This window comes from Lutjanus erythropterus, chromosome 7 (assembly GCF_056507025.1).
Source record: "Lutjanus erythropterus isolate fLutEry1 chromosome 7, fLutEry1.hap2, whole genome shotgun sequence".
In the NCBI taxonomy this organism is placed as follows: domain Eukaryota; kingdom Metazoa; phylum Chordata; class Actinopteri; order Lutjaniformes; family Lutjanidae; genus Lutjanus; species Lutjanus erythropterus.
Window position 1 is genome coordinate 24,485,529 of NC_139323.1, and position 19,874 is coordinate 24,505,402.

The window sequence follows — 19,874 nt, forward strand, 5'->3', positions numbered from 1 at the left end:
GTGATGTCTGCTGAATTGGCTAATGAATAAATGCCAGATGACAGTAATGAACCAGCAATCACATGGATGTTATTTTGTGGCAAATCTTCTCTGTATAGCTTTGCATGAAAGATCAAAGGTGAAGTTTATGTTTGTAATACATGTAACCAGGTGTGTAGTGGGGGGTAAACCCAAGTAAACTCATCTTCTTGTGGATCAACTGTATCAATGAGGGGGAAATAGTGGGTAAAATACAGTTTGATGGAAAAACATCCAAACATTTTAAGCAGCACAACTCACACGATAACAAAACAACTTTTCATTTTGGTGGCACTGTTCGATTTCATGACAAAAACTAAGCTTTGAAACATGGATGAAATATTTTGGGTGAGTTACTCCCTTTTGCAAACATGCAGTCAAGTTGTTCTTGAGTTCTTGAGTTTTTCTTTACTTGAGTAAAAGTGAAAAAGTACAGTTGATGTTATTTCTGTCTTTTTACATCTGTCACTTATGATATGCACTGATAGAGACACCACAAAATAATTTTCCATTTTCCCAATTTAGGGTGAAATTGGTCTTGATGTTGGGAAGGCAGCATGCAATGATGCAAAATAAAAATCAATCATCAATAATTGCCCTTAAAACTAAATTAATGAGCGTGTTTTGTAACTGTACAGAGTAGAAATAACAGATATTGTGTTAAAATGTAAGGAGTAAAGAGTAAAAATACTTTTACAGTGTATTTGTACTTTATTACTTCTCACCACTGCAACACGCACAGATTGGATGCGACTTAATTCTCTGCTCAGGATGCCATTACTCCACTACCTCTTTACATTGCAAATATATGTCCACTGCTATATTGATGTTCAAAATCTCATATGTAGAACCTTTGAAGTCCAATAAACATAAAGACCCATTTTCTTCTTCAGCACTGACAGACACAATGCAATCCTGATTCCACCTGCTTTTGTTGCGTGAAAGCCTCTGACGTTTGCTTTTGTTGAGCATCAGGTTCAGTAAATCTTTCCTGGAAACAATCCTGTGGTCCACACAAGAGATGTGGTTTACACTTTGAATAAATGTTAGAGGACGCAGGCAGTGAGCATAAAATTCAGTAGAGCAGAAAATTCAAGGAAAACATCACACTGTTTGGCTGGTGATTTGACATAACCACATGCATGCCCCAAGGTTAAACAGTATGCTTGCATTATGAGTTACAGTAATACTGCTGGTATGAGTTTATACATCTAAGCTGCACTAAACCAAAGGAAATTGATACTTTACCTGCACTTTGGTTCACTGATGTGAAAAAAAAACAGTCATTGTCATTAAGAGGATTTTAAGGGGACTTCATTTCACACTTGCCAGCCAGACTATCCCTCTTTAATTATTTAACCACTTCATTCTTTGTGACTTTTTGAGACTAGACTGGAAATGTGTCTCAGTAAATAAATAAACAACAAAGTTAAAATCATGATCAGAAGCATCATAAAGTTAAGAGAGACACTCTCAGTAAAACGGTGAAACTGATCCGACCATGAAAATGTCCGTCCAGAGTAAGACTCAGTTCATCCTCTACTATGAATCATGACTATTCATCTGTGCAGAACAGTGGGGCTTTATATCCAGTCTGTACATTATCATACCACGCTACCAGTGCAAGTAGGACTGGATGTACAGTAGCTTGCTGCTCCTCTGAAAAACAACTCTCTCCTTCCTGACAGGATGAAAGTGTAAGAAAAGTTTATTCCTAATGACAGGAGGTACTTCTTCAAGTGTTGTAGAGAATTTACAGACATAAATACAGATGAAGTCTGAGGAATTTCTTTGTCATTTTTTTTACTGTAACTGACCCTCTTTAAGAAAAACAAAATGTGGGTGTTGGATGAGCCACATTCCTCAAGCATTTTCACGGAGCAAGCACGAGAAAAAGGAGGTTTATAAACCCAAAGGAAGAACAGGAAACAGTAAAGCAGGCAGGGTTTCATACCAGAGCAGCTGAGCCACTCGCGTCACAAAGTGCTTTTACTACACATTTCTTATGCATCATTTGATTGAGTTGATTTTTTAAAGGTGCAGCTCAGCATTTTTAAATCTAAGTCTATAATTGATAATTTGATTGTGATCGGATTTATTATTATGAGTGTAAATAAATAAGAAAACAGATGAGATAGTTGGCTTTAATTTCTTAAAGGGAGTGTTCAGATTTTTTGAACTGGGGTTGCATGAGGTAGCCAGAGTCAGTGTATTACCGCCAGTAGATGGCAGTCAGCATGACTGCAGTTTGGAGAAGCAGCAGGAGTACTGGGCTGTGTCTGAAATTACCCACTACTCATTATATACTCCATATAGTGAGTTTGACAGTTTTTAGTGCAGTCTGAATGTATACTGAGAATTGTTAAAACCCATACACTGGATTCTAAGTATCCCATAATACATTGCAAACATTTGCACATTTGCAAAAACAGAAACTTTGCAGCTCACAGGTGTTGCTTACTGCTACCTTGGCTGGTTAGTTTGTATCACTGTGTGACTTTGGTGAATCCAAGCCAACCTTTTAAAACACAGAAGTCACACAATAACACAAACTAACTAACAGATTGATGCAGTGGTAGATAAACAACTCCTGTATTCTGCAAGTTAAAATGACTGTTTCCGACAACGAAGTCTGGTTGGTTTGGAGAGAGTGATATTTGGCTTATATAACAGCAGTTTCCTGTCAGAAAATGATGTCTGACAACAAGATAAAACTGTGAAAATTTGTAAATATAGCCTATACTTAAACTGATATTGATATTTTTTGGGTGGACTGTTTTTAAGGTGGCTAAAATATGTTTTGTTACTGACTACAGCTGGGTATGGTTTAAAAAAATATGATACCAGTACCAATACAAGTATCCTGGTCTGCTGATAACCAGCCCTACTGCTGACTCTGTCCACAGTAGTACTTGTGCTTAACGTTCTACACCACTCTGTGGGTGTGCCTACCACCTTCTACTGCAGGTAATACACTGACTATAGATAAGTACGTCATACGACCACGCTTCAGATAATCTGAACTATCCTTTTAAGCCTGTTTTTCTCCTTATATCCATTGCACGCAAGGCCTCCTGGCCGCATCATCGCTATTCAAATCTGAATAGTGACACTGACCACAGCATGCCACAGGTGTATGTAAGTTCACCTTGTGTGTGTGTGTGTGTGTGTGTGTGTGTGTGTGTGGTGACTATGCATTGTCTACATTTGCATGACCATATTTTCGTGTCTATCCATTTGAGAAAATGGGTGTGTGTGCTTTTCAGAGTTAATTTGCATGTGTGTGTGTGACATCCACACGTCACAGTCATGATCAATGGTGGTGCTGATCCATTCCACAGATGGAGGAGTGCAGGCCTCTGAAAAGACTGCCTCATTGTGTGTCTCACACATGCAGACTGACTCAGCTGGCCCAGCAGATGCACCATCTTTGATCTCCCCTGTTGACCTCTCTCAGGGGGCAAAGGTTACTGGAGCGAGGCGATGTGATTGTCACATGTTTTAGCCCAAGTTAAGAGATATGTTATCGAATGATGATGGCATTTTTCCAGCCCTGCCCTGACCTCACTGAGTAAACGTTCTTCATAAATATTCTTGCAGAGATGCTCATCACATGAAACTGTCTCTGACAACTCATCTGTCAAAGGTTTCACTGTATCTCTTAAATGGTGAGGACGTGTGTGCATTGTCTAATTCCTCCACCCACCACCCCTTGGCTGTTATTGATTTTCTTTGTGTGTGACATGCAGGCCTGGGACCTGGTGAGCAGAGGGAAGACATTTTCTAGGAACAGAGCAGCTCCATCTTCCCTACCTGCTTCTGCTTAATATTTAATGAGCTTCACCCGAGCTGACAATGGAAGGCTTGGTTACTCTTAAATCATGGTGGTCACTGTGTTGAGATTTGTCTTAGGAAATACAAGCAATACAGACATACTGATGAATGCTCTGCCAGCCTGCCAGGAAAATCATGAGGAATTCCTCTTTATTAGCTTTAACACCAATTTACAGAAGCATCACTCATGTTGTTTAGTCATAGTGAGTTCTCATATTAATGAAAATTTTATGACAATAAAAAATACATGCCAAAACTGTTTGATTTGAGAATGAAATCCCAAGTCCAGGCAATCACATGTCACAGACTAGTGAAAAAAATTATTTATTTACCAGTACGCCTTATTAAAAATACACCAATGCATATCGACCTTTGAGAGTGTTCATCTGTGTGAGATAAAAATAGTTTTACTTCTTCTTCTACTGCCACGCAAGACAAAGAGTGGAGCAGGGTCATGAATAAATAATTTTGTCCAATTGAGGTGAAGAAATGGCCTGAACTGTGTTCAGACTAAATGAGACAAAGCAGATCATCCTGTAGAGAGATAGCTCAAGTAAAATAACATCAGGAGTGGCTTCACACCCTATCAGACAGCTGTGGATCTGACCTTTCACCTCTCTCCTGTTGGTTGCTTGAAATATTGATCACCTAATCACCTAAATGTTTAGTGTTGTAGTCATTTCAGTGTAAACTCATTGATTGACATTATGTACTCTTGTGTTAGGAATATTGAGAAACATCTCTGTTACACTTAGTCCAAAGACGAGTGTAAATCAAAAAATAAGGAGCTCTTTGAAGGTAGAATAAGAGGATTTGTCAGTTACTGTTCGTAAGCGCATCAGAAGGATAGTTGATTGTTTTGTGTCATTCCCAGGACGTCAAATACAGGCATTTTTGGTTGGTAAAACATCCCGAGCACAGCAAAATAATGAGAAAATTGTTTGTGGTTGCAGGTGCCACCACACACTTCTGCTGGGTCATAGGTGATGAGTGAGAGGAATTACTTTTTTTATGATTTCAGTTTATGCATTGTTTTTGTCAGTATCCTGCATAGTTTGCCATCCATTGTGTAAAATTTAGGGAAATTCATTGGTAGAACATGGCAGGAATTTAATCTAATATTCACAAGTATGAGTTCATTAGTGTATAAACACCTGAAAATACAAATCAGTAGCCCTTCAGTAGCCCATAACACACAAACCAAACACTGGCTCTACATGTACGGCATTTCGCATTTCAAAAACTTTCACGTCCATCGTAGTTTCTCTTGAAGGGGAGGGTGAGACAAACATTTGGTTGCAATCTACAACCTCACCACTAGATGCCACTAAATCTTACACACTGGTACTTAAAGAAAAACACAAATAAAAGACATAATGGCTCTGCTGCTCCAAACATTGTATTAACTGACAAAGACCTCACATTGTCTCCTAAACTAACAGTGTTAGTGAGAAATCATGTGATTCAATGAACAAGAATAAAAATTTTATCCACCTCTGTATTTACCACCACCGTGTGCACAAGGTACCCTTCAGCATTTCTATGAGACGCACAAGGCTTTCAAGTAACTTCAGTGTAAACCCATCCACCACAGGTGACAGTGAAGAGCAAGAATGTCTGCACATAGAGGAGCTGGTGTGGATTGTCGGGTCAAACAAACACGTAGGAGGGGCAAACAAGTAGCTTTAGTGCCTAAACTGTGACCTTTTCACAGTTTAAGTGTTTAAAAGGAATTTTGGCAGAAACGTCTCATACAGACACTAAAGGGTAGCTTGTGCATCTACATGAAATGCTTAGGTGTGTGACCAAGCGGTGTTGGTATTTGATGACCTGGGATGAGAACGTGTTGGTGCAGTCAAATCCTAATACTTCTCTGTGCCATAGACCTCGACCTCAACTATTGAGAACACACTAATAAGTCACACTGTTGACAGTGACACAGCATTCATTAAGATAAATACATTGTTTAGTACGGTTTTAGTCTTTGTCTTTAGTTTAGTCTACATATGATGCTCTGCTGCCAGAAACAATGTGTGTTAATCCGCCACTGAAAATAGTCCCCCCAAAAAATGCAACACTTGTTAAAAGTTACAGTGCCCAGCTGTTTTAAGATACTATTTTTTTAAAATTAAAAATAGGCTAGATTTGTGTTTTAAGGACCAGCATGTGGAATTTAGTGGCATCTTGAGGTGACTTGCAGATTGCAAACACCTTGCATCACGCTCCCCTTCAAAGCATGGAGGAAAAGCTACGGTGGCCTCAAAACTTGCTCAAGATACAAAAGGCCGTATCTAGAGCCAGTCTTTGGTTTGTCTGTTCAGGGCTACTAAAGAAAAATGACAGTGCAACAAGACAACTCTCTCTGTAGGTGAGGGAAACACGACAGTTCAGTTTTCCGGTGATGGTACACTAATAAAAACATACCTGTTTGAATATTATATTCCGCTCCTGGCATATTCTGCTAATAAATCCCCTAAATCTTACACGTTAGACCTTCAAAATAAAATTTGCATCTTCAGTAGGAATAATTGGGCTTCAGGCTTTGTTTCAAGAGACACAAACAGGGTAAGAAAGTTGGAAAATACTGAGAGATGTACAAATGTGTTATTTGGTTTTAGTCTTTTCATGCGATCTTTAATTATCATAAAATCATTGCCAGCCTTATCCTTTGAAACTGTTAATATATAAATGCAAAATACAATTCTTCACTTTTTATAAACTGTGTTTTACAATTGAGTTTAAGTGGTTTTAAACACACTGGGTCATTTTCACCGCTCAGCAGCTTGTGACAGGGCATCACAGGTGTGCATTGCCTTGTTTCATGGGGTCACAGGCCATAAAGGCAACGACACTGGCTGTCAGCAGCCTCGGTGCAAAAGTGTTGGATTGCTGCTGCTGTCTTTCAAAACACATTTACTTTACTTTTATTTTGTTGTAGTCTAAAGTTTTCTTCTTCATTAGAAATAGCTGTATGTTGAGGCGAGGAAGATGGGGAAAAAAAGAATAATGCGTCTCATGGCAACATGCACTTTGTGTTATAAATCACTTGTAGGCACCTGGTATATGCATCTGCCTGCAGAGTTGACCGGACGCCACAGTGCCAGGTGTCCGAGTGTGCACTTCCTCTCACCTGTTCTCTTCAACGCTAAAAACTATTTCTGTTTATCAGTTCACACCACAAAATCGTACAGTCAGACTTCAACCATGCATGTAAAACTAAGGACACTGTATCTGCAAAAAAAAAAAAGTGTGTGTGTGTGTGTGGGGGGGGGGGGGGGGGGGGGGCTGAGATAGCTTGCAGGAAAACTGGCTATTTGCTGTGTTTATCTGTGTTATCCAGCTGTTATGATGATAATATGCCATGCTAATGGCCTTGTTCAAAAACCAAGCCTTTTCTAAAGCAAACAAGTTGGCTCTTTTCTCTGTATCTCCATGACTCATGCGCAGCCTGAGTGGTTTGGCTGTGAGTGGTACTATTTTGACAGAGCAGAAGTGCAAAACAGAGGTGGCCATGGAAACTGACGGCATCCAATGGGAGAATGGGATATGGGTGTGGCTGGCTGATTGACAAGTGTTTCTGACCTGCTCACTTCCTTCTGCCTGGTCAATTAATAACTTCTTGAGCGCTTATTCTTCCACATGCAGGGAGGGAGAACGAATTCACTGGAAGTTTCTAGATAAAGATAAAACTGTCACATGATGTAGGGCTTTAAAAAGACTCAGATGACAGGAAAAAAATGGTATATGCAGTATCATAGTCTGGAGATTTGTTTAAGTTAACTTTTCCAACATCTATCCTGCATTTTTCCAACATTATCCATCTGTGAGGCTTTGAGTGTGTTTGTTTTTCATACACGTCATTTAGTCATATCACTCTGAGTGGTGAAAATCACTGATTAATGCATTCACTCCTTAACTTACATATATTTGCCATCAAACAAGGTTCCTGACCTGATATATTCTTGTACACCTGCTCAATAGAAGTAGCTCCAAGATGTGGACTTGTGCTTGAACCAGGGTGCATGGTGCCAAAAAAAAACTTCCTTGAATAAACGTCACAGACAGATATTCCCAAACTAAGACAAGTAATGTAGTTTTTTAGACATATACAATAAAGTATTTAAAATGTCAGTTTTCCTTTTCAGATAAAAAAACGCAGAGTTGACAGTCTGTCTCTATGTTCTGCTAATTTCACAGTTATTATGAGAGGAGAAGAGGGAGAAAGGACAGCATCATAAGAAGTCATGTGGTTACCTTATTAATGGTTTCCATGGAGAAAACACAAATACAGATAGACAGCCCATAGCCTGGTGTTTTGATACTTTTTATACTCATCTCATGTTCTTACACAATATTTTATTGTTATCTTATTATTATCCTAAATTTAATTTTGTTGGTATTCTATTTTTATCACTTGATGTACAGTACAGAATCCCACAACTGTACTACTGTAACTTTTGTGACAACAAACATCTTGAGTCTGTAAAAGAGAACTCCCAGGTTTAATCCTACAGCAGACAAATGTTCATCAGCAAGTGTTTTTCTTTTCTGTTTTGCTTTTTTATGCAAGCTTACAAAAGCACAGCTTTATTGATATGCACCAAAAACAAAAAACACCCAGACAAATTCCTCATATGTGTAAAACCACTTGCAATAAATGTAACTCTGATTCTTGGTATAGTCAACACAATGATTTTACATGAATATGTATGAAGATGTATTCAAGACTACAATGGTGAGTGACTTAATGCAAAAAAAACAAAACAAAAAAAAACTGTGAATAAACCAAACAAAAGCCCTGCTTAATCACCTGAGGGCATTCTGGAGTGTAAGCTATGCTTAAAATGTAAACGTACACACACACATATATGGACATACAGCTTGTGTCTCACACAATGCTGAGGGCTGCAGCCTCAGAGAGGATCACACATTAGGTCTGTTCCTTAACTATAACATACAGGTTGAGGCTACAGAAAACTTCAGAAATATTTTCCACAGATGTTGTCTAGCAATGTCTAAATTGCAGTATGACTTTTTTCTTTTTTTTTTTTCTTTTTTCTTTTGCAGTGCAAATCTCAATAAATCACAAAAGTTTGTCAGAGACACGCGTCTACGTCTACATCTGGCGGCCATCTTCATCATTCATTCATCTACATTCCCTTTTGACTGCAGTCAAAAGAGGCCTAAATCTTTTTTTAATGACATTGTTAACAGCAGTTAGGCACCATATCTCCTGTCATCCAAAGATGTTTAAGCCATTTGTGTTGGAGACCCATATTTGCTTATTAGCGCAATGAGTGTATGTTTACCCTGTAATGAGCTTGTGGCTTTACAAGGGTGTTTCCGTGCATTTTAGTGCATGATGAGTGACCTTAATGACTGCTGATGTGGAGAAAAAAAATCAGCATAAATAACATGGATTTGGGTAAGACTACTGATCATGTCCATGAGTCCATTTGGAAAGCTGATTAAAGTGAGGTAGCTATAACATAAATCTTAAAACCAAGAACAGGATAAAACTGCATTGCAGGGCTGTGCAATTAATCAAAATATTATTATTTATATTATTATACTATTATGCAAAGAAGGCCTGGGATCTCTAGATGTAAGAAAATGTTTTCACATCATCATGATTTTAATGTTTTTGCGGTGAAAATGAAAACTGTGATAAAAAAAAATAATCCCACTAATCGTGAATCATCATCAATCAAAATATCTGTCCAAGTAATCGCAATATGATTTTTTGTACCATATTGTGCAGCCCTGCTGCATTAGATTACACAGTATAAAACATTTGTGATTTAGTGCTTAACAAAAGTGGAGTTAGCTTATGTGACTTAAATGAGCATCGTAAGGTAAAAAACTGATGTGAGTTGTGTATTTAAAACTATTTTATATATCTCACAATGAAATATATTTCATCAGTTTGGCTTGAAAATTGAGTGTAAATGTACAGCAGCCTGAAACAATGTTTAATTCCACTTTCCGCATTTAAGGATGTGTAAATCTGCATTTTGACTGGTCTAACCTCCAAAAAATAAAAATAAAAACAAATCTTTGAGGTAGTACTAGAGAAAAAATAGTCTGTCTTGCTTGTTGCCACGATAGTATTCATCCGCTGCGCAGTATATTATGCAATGAGGCAGCAGGGCGAACAACGACCCAGGCGGAGTGATTTAGTGAGGACTACACCCAAGCGCCTGTCCGATTGCAGCGGCTTGTCTTCGTTGCCTAGACCAGAAGAAAGCCGGGACGTGACGGAGCCGGGGGGTTCTGCTTGCTGGAGGCCCGATAAACCACTGATAAAAACAGCTTCATCGCAGTTTTTCTTCGTCGCTCAAGAGACGTTTGTGACCCAACTTGATCCTACGTATTTTTTCATCTTAGAACTAATTTCACAAACATGTCCTGGCAAAGCTACGTGGACAACCTGATGGCTGATGGCAGCTGCCAGGACGCGGCCATTGTTGGTTACACGGACGCCAAATACGTCTGGGCATCTTTTGTCGGCGGTACCTTTGCCAACATGACGGTTAGTATAATCTGTACGTCAGTATCTAGGGTTACACCGGAGGAAAACGTATATTTTGCATGCCGGTGCGTTTGTCTGCATAGCCAGGCCTTGTTGAATGAGGATAAGGCGAGCAGTGTATGGTACACATGGTATTCGGTGGTCGCACACAAGATCCATTGGCACGTATGCACCGTTACTTTTAAACCAACCACCAGTCTCTGTCGTTTTTAATCAATTTACAGTAGGTTTAACATATGTGGTTTTAACGTTCCTGGTGTTTTTCATTCAGAAATAATCGCTAAAGCAAACAGGGATAACTCAAGCCACTGACTAACGGTACCGCGAACTCGAGCTAAAAGGGCTAGCTTAGCAAACCAGCTAGCGTCAACTAGCCGTGTTTGCTCGTGATACCGGTCAGATAAGATGAGCAAGTCGGACAAAGCATAACCAATTTTAAGATTTCTACTGCAGATTGGTACCAACACAATATATTTTCTATGTGTTTGACTTAAAAAAAAAACCCAACAAAAAACACGCTTATTAACATATCTGACGGACAACATCGTCTACCAGCAGTGTAACGTTAACATTGATTAGCAAACTATAGCTCGCGGTTAGCTCAAATCAGGCCGGTCATCCTCATTGGAAAATCATTATTAAGCTAACGCTAATAGCGCAAAGTTAGCGGCGTTCGCACGCGTTCCTGACGTCCTGGCGTGCTGTTGGTCTTTCTCGTTTTTTTCCTATTCGGCTTCTGTGAATCACACTGCCGCTACCGCCCCTTATTTTCCAAGATGGCGGATACACTCCCAGTTTCTTATTCATTTTGTTCATCGAGGCTAATCGAGACGTTTGGTTTCCGTTAACATGTGTAGCAGCGGTTCAGTGTGTGTGTTGTTTTTTTTAAATTATATTTTTAACTTACAGCACGTACAGCTATATAGATTACAGGATTTATGTAAAGCTAACATTGCTAAACAATCGACTCGGGTGCCTTCTTGAGCCTCCATTTTGTCTGTTAAATAAATTATTGGTCAATAATTTAAATATTTGAGTGTAGCTGAAATTCTGGCTCACTCATAATGACTCATAATGTGGATGTAATTAACGTTTTGTCATTTTAACGAGCTTGTTAGCCATGAAACATTATCCCATGCTGCGGACAAGTGAACTATGAACGAGCGTGCCGCTTTTACTTGGGAGTGTCCAGTCGGGGCACTAGGGCAGGATCACGTTATTCTTCGAAGATGCAAGCTGTATAAAATGAAAATATCGTGGGATGTTTTCGTCTGTGTGAAAAAGCTCATGTGAAGTTAGAGCTAATTGTTTGCTTACAGCGTTAGCCAGCCTGTTCCCCCTCCAGAAAGAGTGATTTACATTTGCAAACAAAAATCTGCAGAAGCAGTGCAGAGAACGAAACCAGCATATGTGAAACAGCGGTGCGAACTTAATGCAGAAATGGAAAGCTGGATTTCCCATGAGGAAAGACGGTGAATGTAATTAACCGGGCCCCAACATGTTGCTAGCCGCCATGCTAACGCTACCAGAGCCAGTAGAAATCCTTTGAGTTTCCCGTTTTTTTTTCTTGGAGGGTTTCATGTGTGCCATGACACTGCATTTCTGGAGTTGGGGGTAGGCGACGCCTTTTGTTCCGCAGAGTGGTTCAAAGAATAATCTCACTTTAATAAACATATTTTAATAAAGACGGTGCGGTTTTATATACACAATCAACTCAAAGCGTGACCAGGATTTTACAACATTTCTCGGCATAATGTTTTTGTCAGCTGTAGTGGGCCTCTGAGATTTCAGGACTTGCCAGTGAAAGAGTAATGGAGTCAGCTGTGTCTTTGAACAGCCCATGCACTTTTTTTCATCTGGACAGCCATTCTCAATACTTGAGTACCATCTACTGTCCTGACCAACTTGGCACAGAGTAATAAAAAAAAATCTTTAAATTTACAACAAATCCTTGATATGACTCTTTTGCCTTTTCTTTAATTACAAATACTTGCTCTGTTTAATCAGCTTTGTTTTAATTTTAAGGTATCAATTTAAGTGATAGATTGTCTTTGTTAGATATTAAACACAGAAGCATTTGTAAAGTGGATTATTTTGGTAAGTGAAAAGGTATTCGATGTGAACAAATATTGTAAGACATTGAATAGAGCTACAGCAATTAATCAATTGTCAGTTGTTTAATGAATTGATAATTTGTCAAGTATTCAGTTAATTGCCATCTGTTTCAGTAATTTTGAGTAATTTGACTTAAAATGTCAAAATTCTGGTTTCAAGCCCCTGGGTGTGAAAATTTTCTTGTCTCTTAAGTCCTCTATAACACCAAGAGGATTGTAGACAAAACAAGACATTTGAGGATGTTACTTTGTGCATTGTAATCAGTCAATATTTTTCACTATTTGATGAACCAGACAACTAATTCATTAATTGAAACTGATCATCAGACTAGACTAATAAAAGCCGTTAGTTGCAGCCCTAGATTTTTTTTTTTTTTTTTTTTTTCGGTTAGTGAAAAAGGCAATTCAAACTGAAAAAAAGGAAGGGGTACCACTATTCTGAGAGCCAGTATTATAAAGTACTCAAATGACTACTAGAGCCTATAATCATGAACAGTGCAGCTCAGTTTCTTAATTGAAATTCATCATACCTGTACTTAACCATCTAGGCCAGTTACAGAGGCAGTCCCCTGCTGTGTTTCACACTCAAATAACCAGTCCAACAAAAATGTGGTTCTATCTTTTTCTTAGATAATATGTGATGTGTGAAAATGGCACTGATACTTTTTTAGATTTTTTTTTTTTACACTTTCAGTTGAGGATGAGACAACATTTTATCATTTTAGATGTTTCTAATTAAATCACTGTTGGAGCCCATTCTACACTCAGGCTTCCCTGTGTTCTGGTGTAATTGTATATGAAGCATTTATTTTAAACGTCATATTTAGCTGCTGCACTAATGTAGAGTGTCATTAAGATGTGCAGAATGTAGCATTTTTGTCTCTCTCAGATAAAGGTGCATAACATTTCCAAAATCTGTAGTCTTGCACCCTAAAACCATTTGTGCTTGAACCCCATATTGGTCCTCAATGCTTATTTTGTGAATTTGAATCCAACATATGTAACATGTGAGTCTTAAAAACCGCATGGTTTATAAAATCTTTAGGAGTGTGGTGTTATGTCTACTGTGAGATTAAAGAGAGGGACTGTTTACCATTTTTCTACACTATCATTTAGTTTTTAATGCTTAACATTAATTCCTCTAATTAGTTTTAAGACCTACAAAAAAAGTTTATCAGCAGCATAAATGTATGTTTTGACCAAATATCTAATGAATTTGAAGTATTTTGTTGCTCAGCAAATTATGCAGGAAGACAGCATGATGTCCATTACTTCCAAGAGTACTGCAAGGAATTGCTTTTTGAGAAAATGACAAAATTAAGAGCTAAGAGGCAGAGGAATTAAAGTGTTTATTTATGTGGCACTTAATCAGTCTCAAAAGGCTTCACAGCGCCCACACTATGGAGCAATAGATGAGAATTATGTTCAACGAGAGCAATGAAAAAACACCCACAAATCATCTCTAAGGAAAAACAGAAAAGACTTAAGAGTCTCTACCTGAATTAATGGGCATTTTGCTTTAAGATAAGATTGACAGAGCTGTATATGTATCTGACATCTTGATTTTATTTCCCTTTTAGCCTGAAGAAATTGACGTGTTAATAGGAAAGGACCGGGAGGGATTCTTCACCGGTGGGCTGACCTTAGGCATTAAAAAGTGCTCCGTAATCAGAGACAGCCTCCAAATTGAAGGCGACTGGACAATGGACATCCGGACAAAGAGTCAAGGAGGAGAGCCAACATACAACGTTTCTGTAGGCAGAGCCGCCAAAGGTGAGCCCCATGTTCAGTGTCATTGTTAGTCGCATACATTCTAGTAGTGCTACAGTGACACAGTAGCCTGCTTTTGATATAGTGCTATTTAGTTTAGCCAAATTTATAACTTCTGTGTTGTCCGTGCATGTGGGATGGATCGTGAATGCACCTTTCCTCAATATATGACACACAGGTGTTAAAGTCTGTGAATCATATGATATTACCATTGAATGTCATTTGATTATGATGGGGAACAAGAAGTGCATCTCGGCTAAATGTAATCTGTAGGAATACTTGGTTTGTTTTAAAGCTGAAGAAGAGGAGTTTCATTATGTCGGGGCAAAGGGGAAGTTTCCCCTCAATTATGACAGTCTCCCATGTCAACAGTTTTTTTTGTCAGTTATAGCTTTGTGGCAGTTTAATTTAACTTGGATAACTTGTGTTTTTGTAGCGTTGTTATAGAAGACTAGTCATTTTACAGATTAACAAATCACAATCCTAAAAACAGATGAAGTTTCTTGCACTTCCCTGCGTTTATCCATCTTGTATATCTGTTGTCTAGAGATTTTGTGGTTCCTTGCTTCTGACATTTATTCCCCTAATTCAGTTCTCTAAGGTTTAATTTGTCCTTTCCTAGATTTATTCAGTAATTTAGATTTTCACTTAACTTTCTTGTATGACAACACGATCTATGACACAAGTGTTACAATATAATACATGCATTATATCCTTCATGGAAGCGTAATAGCCAGGGCACAAAATTGGTATTAGCCAAAAAAAATTGGCTAAAATAAATTGGCTTCACTCAACAGTCAAAATACAATGGTAATCTATTGATTGGCTGGTAAATTTGGAACATACATGAGCTGTTTGGCTGGTCTACAAGTTGATTTTAGGCCTTGGCTGTTGCATAATGTAAGTAGTAAAATCCATATGGAACACTGTTTATCCTTAGAGTTTAGCAATGCAGAAATGAGTTATTCAAATTAAAGATGTATTGGCTTGCTCTAATTTCCACAAGCTGGATGCTTTTCAGACACAACAGCAATAAATCTAGCTTGTGATTGGTGCTCTGCATAGCTGAAACACTTCAGCACAGAGTTCACAATTCAGTCATGGGTCTCTGTTTTGAGGCTAATGCACTTTAAATTAAGTGCTTTGAGCAAATGTGTAAAATATTAACACATTATGTGAAATCCTGAGAATTAAAACCACAGATGCCTACAGATGTTAACAATTTATAGCTTTAAATAACTATGCTGTCAACAAATGTGATATGTAGGAGGTGACAGCTCTTTACATTAGCAATGATTAATTGTCTTCGTATCACACAAAATGTGGTACCAAAATAGGAAGTTGAAGTTGAGTCCCTTTTAGGGACTTGCCTGAGAGTTGTACCAGTTTTCATGTTGCCTGTATGGGCCCCAATGCCCTGCCCTTCCCACTTTTCCCAGACACTACTAAAACTTGCAGGTGAGACTGTCACTGGTTCTTACACACTCACATACCGGGCTCACTCTTTGGGCCAGGATTTCCTAAAAATTTCCTGAGCTGCATGCATCCTTCTCCTTCCTGGTTAACACACCTCCTACCCTCAAAAGTTTGAATCTGTTCCCCTGCTCACATGCTTCCACTGTTTTCCTGTTTAAAATGTCTTCAGGGCTCTTTACATGTATTGAGGAGAGGTACCACAAGCATGGTCCTGTATCTGCATGTGTGCTGCATTAGTCGTGGTTGTTAGTATTCAGTAGAAGCTTCACTTTTCCTATTCTTTGCTGCTGGTATGGTGTTTATTGATTACAGATGAAACAATGAAGATTAGGCTCTTCAAGTAGAGTGCAGTGAGCTCAGATAGTAGTGCAGACAGGACAATGGACACACTAGTTTTTTTGCTCTCCCATAAATTAGTACTGCATTCAAGCAATACTTTGTTGCCTGTCTTTGTAAAATGGGCAAAAGAAGCTAAGAATTACCTCTCACCCAGGGTATAAATTTATGAATGTAGTTCAGGCTTATTGGCAAAATTTGTCAGAACAAATATCAGTATAGGCATATGATGGTTGTAGTCTGGTCATTTGTATTTGTGCTTTGGGGAGAGATTTTTATACAACCAATGTAGATCTTTTTTTTTATTTGAGAATAACATAATGGTAAAATCAAAATTTATTGTAGTTGCTGAATCATTTAAAATGTGAACATGTTTCAATTAGAGGCATTAATCTTTATTTTCAGCTGAAACTGTCCAGAGAAAACAAAAAAACCTGTTGAATCTACCCGGTTCAGCCCTGGTGTAAATCTTTAAAGGGAAGAATACATTCATATAATTGTGTTCTCAATGCATGATTGTTTTCAGTCACCTACAGTCAAAGGCATCAAGTTTTATTCAGACACGTTTCAAAAGAACTGGTGTGCAGCATTGCCAGTCTACAACAGATTTTTTTTTCTTTTGTAAGTGTAGCTTGATGAGGCCTGGATCTCGTCGAATCTGACTTGGTTTGACCACAGTTCAATAGCAATCATTACTGTGAGTCCAGAACATGCTGTTGTGAGAAAAGGACCTTTTTCATGGCAGCCATATTGAAATAGAAAGGTATATACAGGTGTTTATCCAAACCCAAGGTGATGTCTTTTGTCAGTCTGAGCCTTGTGGCAGCACCTGACTCTTGACCTAAATGGATCTTAAATCAGTATCATTGGTAACATCTGTGTTTACCCTACTATTTTAAGTAATATGGCTGCTGTGAAAAGTCTGTAAAAAGTCTAATGGACTCATTCTGTGAAATATCAAACTTTGCTGTTGCTCTTAATGTAAGTTGGTAGATACTAAAGTGCAGTCAACATACAAATTGAACTGCTGTGAGCTTCTGCCTGGTTACTTATTTGTCACAAGTGTACAGACTGACAAACAGCTTTGCATGCATCCTTTAATTCTCCTGCTGTACTCATACTCATGTCTTCCTAATTGTAAATGTGCGATGTCTTGGTTGACCACCAGCAGCAATGATAAGAAAATGAATGTTTAGGCTCGGTGCAGCCTTCAGACCAGAGCACTGCTGTGCTTTTTGTGTCATTGACATCCTCTGTAGCCGTCCTTGTCTGCCTGCTGCTTCAGGTTCTGTGTTCTTTCTCTTTTCACTTGTGTGTGTTATCTCCGCACCTTCTCTAAATGTCCCTTCTCTGTCTCTTTTCTTTCAGTCTTGGTCTTGGTAATGGGCAAAGAAGGGGTCCATGGAGGTGGATTGAATAAGAAGGCATACTCGATGGCAAAATACTTGAGGGATTCAGGGTTTTAGTTTAGTTTTCATGTAGCTTATGTGGTGTAGTTGAGGGAGAGAGAAAAAAAACAAATGAAAAGGCTAACAAAAAACACAAAACTTTAAAAAACAGACCCAAAAAAAACAAATTACTGTCAAGCCCATGTTTCCCGCCCGAACAGTCCCATTAAACAGAATCCCAGGAGCATTTCTAACAAGTGCAGAGTCCAGGCTCTGTCCTCAACAGTGTAGCCCCACATTTAGCAAGGTGGCAGAAAAAAAAAAAAAAAGAAAAAAGTATTTTCCCGCCCTGCTATTACCATGCCTGTTCATTTATTTTGTTTTTTTCCTTTGTGTACTCCAGCATTGGTTTTGGTCATGGGGAAGGAAGGTGTCCATGGAGGGCAGCTCAACAAGAAAGCATTTCAGATGGCTGAGTACCTGAGGAAGTCCGGATACTAAAGCAGCCTGTACCCAGCCACCTAGCAGCTCACCCTTACCACCCTGTTGCATTTCACACTACTTCCAGTCCTAGTTGGTAGTTACTTTGTTTTTTTTTCCCCCTTTTTTTCTGCCTTCTCTCCTCCCCATTTGTTTTCCCATATTTTGTTGCCCCCCCCCCCTCCCCAACCCGTCCTCTTCCCTCAACACACTCGCGCTGTGTACTCTTTACCCCCTTAAGCACTATGAGTTGATCCATAGCAAAGATGAGCATGTTGCTAACAGGATGTCATGACAAATCTCTACTTAAAGACCAGCAAAAAAACAAATTCTGGCCAAAACACCTGGACAATGAAGGCTATAGCTTTGATTTGAAGTAGATATTTCTTTTTTCTCTCTGTTATGGTGCCCATTACTTTAGTCCCTCCCTTACACACTCCCTCCCTCCCTGAGCAGCCGATGCCTTTGGAGCACTTGAGCGGTAACCAAGCTCGTCATGTCTTCCTCTTCTATTTCCCCCCTCCATCATGTCCGGGAGGACAGACTGTGTGCATATCTTGGTCCACTGTTGTTTCCCTCATACACCCACAACTATCCCGCCTGCCAAAATGTCCAGAACCTCCCCTTTCCCCCCCCATTTCTCCATCCTGTTTGCTCAAAGCAGGCGACAACAAACCTCACAGGAGACTCTCATCTTCATCAAACACTACAACCACACCCCCAACTCCTCCTGCTCTGTCCTTACTACATTTTCTAAAATAAAGGGGGGTAGCGTGTGTGTAGGGCTCAGTTAACTATCATGAGCTGGCTTTGTGAGCAGCGGTGTCATCCAGATGCTGGTAGTCTCTCCTCCTGTCATCACAGCCTCCCCCGACTACACGACAAACCCATGGACATTCCACAGTAACAACGGCTCAGGCACTTAATACTTTTTTTGTTTGCCAGCTCCTGTAATATATTTTTTTTATTTTGTTTTTTCAAAGGCTGCCATTTTTGGACAGTAGAAATCCCAGCATATAACCATCTGGAATGTGTCCAGTTTGAATTTTTTTCTTTTTATAGGACCAAGTGTAGTCGAAGCTCGGGTGTTTATACAATTGCTCTAAATCACGTGAAGGATGACTGCTAACTTTTTTCTGATGAAGGAAACACTAACCAGACAGTAATACTTACTATGGTTTAAAAATATGAAGCTACAGGGGAGGTAAGGGTGGGAGTGTCTGAAGAAAATTTCTCATTTCATTTTTTTTCTTTGTTTAGAAGACAAACATTTGTACAAACCCATGCTGTGTTGACAAACTACAAAACTGTGGAATAAATTGCCTTCTACTCTATAGTCAGCTGAGCTCTGGGGTATCACACGGTCTGCCCATGCTCAGTACTGCTAACTGTAACGTCCAACTGAGGAAAAAAAAAACACTACTAAAGTAGAAATGACACTCAATGGGAGATGGGATTGGTTGGAACAAAGACGCTTATGGTTGTCTTGTGGAAACTTAACTGCAGAACCTGTGTATCCTGTGCCATAATATAGAGAGATCTGTTGCTGTTGTAAGATGGATTTTACCCACTGTCCACTAAGAAGTCATTTCATTGGCACTTTTTGTTTTCTTTTAGCTTCAGCTCCACTATTTAGGCCTTGTGGGATATGTGTACTCACAAACAACCTGTTTAAAGTCCTGTTTGCTGATTTATGTTCATTTCCTTTTTCCTCACCACTTTTTTCTTACATCTGGGATACAGTCTCTTTAATGCATCTGATTTCATATGCATAAAACCAAGAAATGCCATAAATTGATTTATCACCTTGTTTACAGACAGATCAAATAAATTTATTCCAACCAGATCAGTGTTTGCTGTACTTTTTTCCCCACTCTGAATACTGCATCTTGAGGAACAGTACATTTTTTTTGGTCTTGCTGAAAG

General features: G+C 38.9%; 1 protein-coding gene across 2 annotated transcripts; it reads left to right on the plus strand.

Annotated features, from left to right (window-relative positions):
• The first annotated feature begins 10,048 nt into the window (after nucleotides 1-10,048).
• LOC146324051 (profilin-2-like) lies at nucleotides 10,049-19,794 on the plus strand. Of its 2 annotated transcripts, none has more exons than XM_084723280.1 (3): nucleotides 10,049-10,384; nucleotides 14,079-14,271; nucleotides 17,449-17,816. In XM_084723280.1, exons 1-3 carry the CDS (start codon nucleotides 10,256-10,258, stop codon nucleotides 17,544-17,546), a joined length of 420 nt encoding a protein of 139 aa, XP_084579406.1. In that variant the 5' UTR covers nucleotides 10,049-10,255; the 3' UTR covers nucleotides 17,547-17,816. The 2 variants fall into 2 exon arrangements, with proteins under 2 accessions (XP_084579406.1, XP_084579405.1); XM_084723279.1 differs by lacking the exon at nucleotides 17,449-17,816 and adding an exon at nucleotides 17,872-19,794 and having other exon boundaries at nucleotides 10,063-10,384.
• Nucleotides 19,795-19,874: the final 80 nt, after the last annotated feature.

What these genes read in the sequence shown, in the direction of transcription:
- LOC146324051 (XM_084723280.1), top strand. Translation starts at nt 10,256, where the DNA reads ATGTCCTGGCAAAGCTACGTGGACAACCTGATGGCTGATGGCAGCTGC. An exon ending in GTACCTTTGCCAACATGACG is followed by an intron (nt 10,385 to 14,078) that starts GTTAGTATAATC and finishes TTTCCCTTTTAG; the next exon opens with CCTGAAGAAATTGACGTGTT. An exon ending in TGTAGGCAGAGCCGCCAAAG is followed by an intron (nt 14,272 to 17,448) that starts GTGAGCCCCATG and finishes CTTTTCTTTCAG; the next exon opens with TCTTGGTCTTGGTAATGGGC.